The sequence below is a fragment of the Juglans regia genome, chromosome 4 (assembly GCF_001411555.2).
Source record: "Juglans regia cultivar Chandler chromosome 4, Walnut 2.0, whole genome shotgun sequence".
In the NCBI taxonomy this organism is placed as follows: Eukaryota; Viridiplantae; Streptophyta; class Magnoliopsida; order Fagales; family Juglandaceae; genus Juglans; species Juglans regia.
In genome coordinates this window covers 7669275-7675914 of record NC_049904.1, presented here as the reverse complement: position 1 = coordinate 7675914, position 6640 = coordinate 7669275, and the positions used below count along the sequence as shown (strand labels likewise).

Sequence of the window (6640 nt, the reverse complement as noted above, 5' to 3'; positions counted from 1 at the left end):
TGGGAACTGAGGTGCAACAGAAGTGGATTACTAAGCTAATGGGGTACGACTTTTTTATTGAGTACAAAAGGGGTAAAGAGAATTTGGTGGCAGACGCTCTTTCAAGAAGGGAGGAAGACTTGGGGTTGTGTGCACAAATTTCCTTTCCTACTGCTGATTGGGTGGGGGAATTAAAGCAAAGTTATCTAAACAGTGAAGAATATTCTGCCTTGATGGAGAAATTGTTGAATCATCATGAGGTTCCTAAGGGAACAACATTGCAGCAAGGGCTGATTATGAGGAAAGGGAGAATTCTTATTATGCCCGATTCCCTCTTTAAACTAAAGGTACTACAATTTATACACACCGACACCATGGCTGGACACTCAGGCTATTTGAAGACTTACCAAAGAGCCAAGAGGGACTTCTACTGGATAGGTATGAAAAAAGACATAAAAAAATGGGTTAGGGAGTGTGAGACATGTCAAGTCTCCAAGTATGAAACATTACACCCAGCGGGACTCCTACAACCCCTTCCTATACCTCAACAAGCTTGGATGGATATTTCAATGGATTTCATCGAAGGGTTGCCGAAATCAAAAGGGTACTCAGTTATCTTTGTGGTGGTTGATCGGTTCACAAAATATGGGCACTTCATGCCCTTAGCAAACCCCTACACCACCTCAGAGGTGGCCCAAGTGTTCCTTGGCTCAGTGTTCAAGCTACATGGTTTCCCAAAAACCATAGTCTCAGATCGAGACCCCGTGTTCTTAAGTGCCTTCTGGAAGGGTCTGTTTACACTTCATGGGACCTCACTAGACTTTAGCTCTGCCAATCACCCTCAAAGCGATGGGCAAACAGAAGCTGTGAGCAAGGTAGTGGAAGGATACTTGCGTTGTTATGCAAGTCTTAAGCCTATTGGATGGAGTCAGTGGCTTCCCTTGGCCGAATGGTGGTATAATAGCACCTACCACAGTTTAGCCAAGATGTCCCATTTCGAGGCCCTCTACGGTTCTGCACCCCCTAGATTACTGGATTATATTCCAAGAACCTCTAACAATGTGACAGTGGATCAATTGCTATGAAATAGGACACAGATTCTCAACGTTTTGAAGGGAAACCTCACGGCAGCACAAGTAAGAATGAAAAATTATGCTGACAAAAATAGAACAGAGCGATAGTTTACAGAGGGAAATTGGGTATACCTTCGCCTCCAGCCGTACTGCCAGAAATCAGTGGCGGCTCGCCGAAACATGAAGTTGGCGCCGCGCTTTTATGGGCCATTCAGGGTAGCTCAGAGACTCAGGTTGGTGGCCTACCGACTAGAGTTGCCGTCCACTTCACAGATCCATCCCTTCTTCCATGTGTCGTGCTTAAAGAGGAAGTTAGGAGATCGGATCCAACCATTGGCCACCTTGCCACCCACCAATAGCGACGACGAGGTGATACCCGAGCCGGAGGCAGTGCGAGATTAGCGCATGAGACAGCAAGGAGGAAGGGTGGTGACCGAAGTACTGATCAAATGGATAGGGCTGTCGGAGGAAGAAAATAGTTGGGAAAAAGTGTGGAAAATGAGGGCTTTGTATCCACACCTTGTGGACAAGGTTTTTTAAGGGAGGGAGAATGTTAGGTGTCTCCGAGTTTGGGAATCCATGGAAGCCAAGATGAGAGCTTTAGGGTTTATTTTAGTTAGGAGGCTGGAAGATAGAAGTGGCGAAGTAAAGTGGAGTTCGGGCTTTGGGAAGTTTGGGTCTTCAAGAGCTCAAAACCGGGCAGCATTGGGAAGTTCTTTAGGGGCAAGAAACGACGTCACCTAGCTAAGGAAGAGAAACGGCAGAGTTTTGGGCAACATAAGGGACTAGGTTCTTGATGTAAACGCACCGTTTCTAAGTGTTATAAAATGGTGTAGTTTTAGTTTATCTTCAGAAGTTAGTTACAAGGGCTTTTCTGTATTTTCAGTTACAATCTGTTAAGTATCACGCCAGGATGATGTTTTGGATCATTCTGGAGCAATTCTCATCTGAAGGAGGAAGTGGGGAACTCGAATCCCCCTACTGCGTATGAACAATTGAGGTATTTGCTATCACTGTGTGTAAATCGTCTTCACTGTGATTGTCCTGATTCATGTACATTTACTGTTCATCGTTGGGAATCATAACAGATTCCGATGTATTGGGCGAGAACCAACTATAAAAGGCTTGTTCGTTCACTTGATAGTTCCGAACCATAACGTTGCCGAGAACTGTAATCATTGCCTCTCGGTAATCTCCTATCTCTAGTCCTCTTCATTGTCTCGGTGGCGGCGGCGCCACAGTCCCGGACTTCCAGCCTTCCACCACGTCGTCGACATCAACGAACCAAGGTCTCTTTCTCTCTCTCGGTCTCCGTCTCACTCTCTAAACCAGATTTGTGGCGCATCAAGGTTATCTGATTTCTGGTATTTGATCATAGGCATGGGGAGTGCCAGTGAAGGGAAGGTCAGGTTTTGCATTGACAGAGGGGGAACCTTCACTGATGTTTATGCTGAAATCCCGGGTCAGCCTGAGGGTAGAGTTTTGAAGCTTTTGTCTGTTGATCCATCAAACTATGATGATGCTCCGATCGAAGGTATTCGGAGATTCCTTGAGGAATTTAAGGGAGAGAAGATCCCTCGGACTTCTAAAATACCCACTGATAGGATTGAGTGGATTAGGATGGGTACAACTGTGGCAACAAATGCACTTTTAGAAAGAAAAGGAGAAAGGATTGCTCTGTGTGTGACTCGAGGCTTCCGGGATTTGCTACAGGTTGGTAACCAGGCTCGTCCCAACATATTCGACCTCACCGTATCAAAACCATCAAATCTTTATGAGGAGGTCATAGAGGTCGAGGAGAGAGTTGAGCTTGTTCGCAATGAGGAGGTAGATATTCTCGATTCTTCTGTACCATTAATTAAGGGTGTTTCGGGTGAATTTGTCAGGGTTGTAAAGCCTCTCGATGAAGATTCTCTAAAGCCTTTACTCAAAGGATTGTTGGAGAAAGGAATTAGCTGTTTGGCTGTGGTGTTGATGCATTCCTACACTTATCCACAGCATGAAATAGCTGTGGATAGGCTAGCTGAGAGTTTGGGCTTCAGACATGTTTCTTTATCTTCAGCTTTGACTCCCATGGTTCGAGCCGTTCCTAGGGGTCTGACAGCTAGTGTTGATGCATACTTGACCCCTGTGATCAAAGAGTACTTATCCGGGTTCATTTCCAAATTTGATGAAGGGTTGGGGAAGGTCAATGTTCTGTTTATGCAATCAGATGGAGGACTTGCACCAGAAAGTAGATTTTCAGGACATAAGGCAGTCTTGTCCGGTCCTGCCGGCGGGGTTGTTGGTTATTCTCAAACTCTTTTTAATCTTGAAACAGAGAAGCCTCTGATTGGGTTTGACATGGGTGGTACATCTACTGACGTGAGCCGTTATGCTGGAAGTTATGAACAAGTTTTGGAAACTCAGATTGCTGGTGCCATAATACAGGCACCTCAACTTGATATAAATACTGTTGCTGCTGGTGGTGGATCAAAATTGAAGTTCCAATTTGGAGCTTTCCGAGTGGGACCGGAATCAGTTGGTGCACATCCTGGTCCTGTCTGTTACCGGAAAGGTGGGGAATTGGCAGTTACAGATGCTAACTTGATTCTAGGGTTTGTGATTCCTGATTATTTCCCATCCATCTTTGGCCCTAATGAAGATCAGCCTCTAGATATCAAGGCAACCAGAGAAGAGTTTGAGAACCTTGCAAGGGAAATAAATTCCTACAGAAAGAGTCAGGATCCATCTGCAAAGGGCATGACAGTGGAGGATATTGCACTGGGATTTGTAAATGTTGCAAATGAGACAATGTGTCGTCCAATACGGCAGTTAACCGAGATGAAGGGCCATGAAACAAGGAACCATGCTCTTGCTTGCTTTGGAGGTGCTGGGCCTCAGCATGCCTGTGCAATTGCTAGGTCTTTGGGTATGAAAGAAGTACTCATTCACAGGTTCTGTGGGATTTTAAGTGCATACGGAATGGGATTGGCAGATGTGGTAGAAGAGGCACAGGAGCCATATTCTTCTGTTTATGCTCCTGAATCTTTCCTGGAGACCTCTCGCAGAGAAACTATGTTGCTGAAGCAAGTAAAACATAAGTTGCAAGAGCAAGGGTTTAGAGAGGAAAACATTACCACAGAGACATATTTAAATTTGAGGTATGAAGGTACAGACACAGCCATCATGGTTAAGAGGCAAATAGCTGGTGATAAATCAGGATTTGACTATGCTGCGGAATTTGTGAAGCTCTTTCAGCAGGAATATGGATTTAAACTACAAGACAGGAACATTTTAATATGTGATGTAAGAGTTCGTGGTATAGGAGTCACGAATATATTGAAGCCAAGGGCTCTTGAACCTGCTTCTGGTACTCCTGCAGTTGAAGGCCACTACAAGGTTTACTTTGGGAATGGGTGGCACGATACACCTCTATTCAAGCTTGAGAATTTGGGGTATGGGCATGTCTTGCCGGGTCCTTCAATAATCATGAATGGGAATAGTACTGTGATAGTAGAACCCAATTGTAGAGCTATTATATCCAAATATGGCAACATTAAAATTGAACTTGAGTCTATTTTGAACACCAGGAGTTTAGCCGAAAAAGTTGCAGATGTTGTGCAACTATCAATCTTCAATCACAGGTTTATGGGCATAGCCGAGCAAATGGGAAGGACCCTACAGAGGACTTCTATATCCACAAATATCAAGGAACGGCTAGATTTCTCATGTGCTCTCTTTGGTCCTGATGGGGGGCTAGTTGCCAATGCTCCTCATGTCCCTGTGCACCTAGGAGCTATGTCCAGCACTGTTCGGTGGCAGCTCAACTACTGGGGTGACAATTTGAATGAAGGTGATGTTTTGGTTAGCAATCATCCTTGCGCAGGCGGTAGCCATCTTCCTGATATAACTGTTGTTACTCCTGTTTTTGATAAGGGGAGGCTGGTATTCTTTGTTGCAAGCAGAGGGCATCATGCGGAGATTGGGGGTATAACTCCCGGAAGCATGCCACCTTTTTCAAAGTTCATATGGGAAGAAGGGGCTGCCATAAAAGCATTTAAGCTCGTGGAAAAGGGCATTTTTCAAGAAGAAGGAATTGTGAAACTTCTCCAGTTCCCCTGTTCTGATGAGGTGGCTTGCAAGGTCCCAGGATCACGAAGGCTTCAAGATAATTTATCAGATCTCCGAGCACAAGTAGCTGCAAACCAGAGAGGAATCTTCCTTATCAAAGAGCTTATTGAGCAGTATGGGTTGGAAACTGTTCAGGCTTACATGACGTATGTGCAGCTGAATGCAGAAGAAGCTGTGAGAGAAATGCTCAAGTCCGTCGCTATGAGAGTTTCATCTCAGGCAACTAAGCTTGGAGATGGAAATTCAGTAACCATTGATGAGGAGGATTACATGGATGATGGATCCATTATTCATTTGAAATTGAAAATTGATTCTGACAAAGGTGAAGCAAATTTTGATTTTAGTGGAACCAGCCCTGAAGTTTATGGGAATTGGAATGCTCCCGAGGCAGTGACAGCTGCAGCAGTCATTTACTGTCTTCGCTGTTTGGTGGATGTTGATATTCCTCTCAATCAAGGTTGTTTGGCTCCTGTTAAAATCCATATTCCAGCTGGTTCTTTCCTCTCTCCAAGTGATAAGGCAGCTGTGGTGGGAGGTAATGTTCTAACGTCACAGAGAATAACTGATGTTGTACTTACTGCATTTCAAGCTTGTGCATGCTCCCAGGGTTGTATGAACAATCTCACATTTGGAGACGATACTTTTGGTTATTATGAAACAATTGGAGGTGGGAGTGGGGCTGGTCCAACCTGGGATGGGACTAGTGGAGTCCAATGCCACATGACCAACACCAGAATGACTGATCCAGAGATTTTTGAGCAGAGATATCCTGTTCTTTTGCACAAATTTGGACTACGAGAAAAAAGTGGAGGAGCTGGACTTCATAGAGGAGGTGATGGGCTAGTGAGGGAGATAGAGTTTAGGCGCCCTGTTGTCGTGAGCATTTTATCGGAGAGACGTGTTCATGCACCCAGAGGATTAAAAGGTGGAAAAGATGGGTCTCGCGGGGCTAACTACCTAATCACAAACGATAAGCGGATAGTTTACCTTGGTGGTAAAAACACAGTTGAGGTGCAGGCAGGGGAAATTCTTCAAATTTTAACTCCTGGTGGTGGTGGATGGGGTTCTCTTTGAAGCTTTTTCTGGTGAGTTCAATCCTTGTATTGCTTTTGCTATAAATGGCCATTTCTTCTTCTTGATCTACAATACTGATATATATGGAGTCTATGATGTATGGAAACCTGTTCTCCGAATGAATAAGAAATTTGCTTCTTCTCACTTTTGAAGTTGTTTGTACCATTATGGGCTGTTAGGATGATGCCTAGGAATCAATGCTTCTACTTACTGCTTTATCAACACAGTTATTACATTGTTTATAATATGTTTCTTTCTGCTAAAAAAAGAAAAAGGAAGTTCTTTATTCATTTATGAAACTAGTTATTGGCTATTGCTTGCTTCTACATATGAATAGACTACTAGAAAAACAATTTTGCCGGACGAAAATTCACATTCGTTTCTCTTGATTTGTGCGGAAC

At 44.2% G+C, this 6640-nt stretch overlaps 1 protein-coding gene across 2 annotated transcripts; it reads left to right on the top strand.

Moving 5' to 3' along the window:
- The first annotated feature begins 1953 nt into the window (after positions 1 to 1953).
- LOC109020112 (5-oxoprolinase) lies at positions 1954 to 6387 on the top strand. 2 transcript variants are annotated; one of them, XM_019002515.2, is made up of 2 exons: positions 1954 to 2052; positions 2141 to 6387. In XM_019002515.2, exon 2 carries the CDS (start codon positions 2433 to 2435, stop codon positions 6237 to 6239), a length of 3807 nt encoding a protein of 1268 aa, XP_018858060.1. In that variant the 5' UTR covers positions 1954 to 2052; positions 2141 to 2432; the 3' UTR covers positions 6240 to 6387. The 2 variants fall into 2 exon arrangements, with proteins under 2 accessions (XP_018858060.1, XP_018858061.1); XM_019002516.1 differs by having other exon boundaries at positions 1979 to 2341; positions 2431 to 6387.
- The last annotated feature ends 253 nt before the right edge of the window (positions 6388 to 6640 follow it).

Coding starts and splice junctions, on each gene's coding strand:
- LOC109020112 (XM_019002515.2), top strand. CDS start 2,433: ATGGGGAGTGCCAGTGAAGGGAAGGTCAGGTTTTGCATTGACAGAGGG.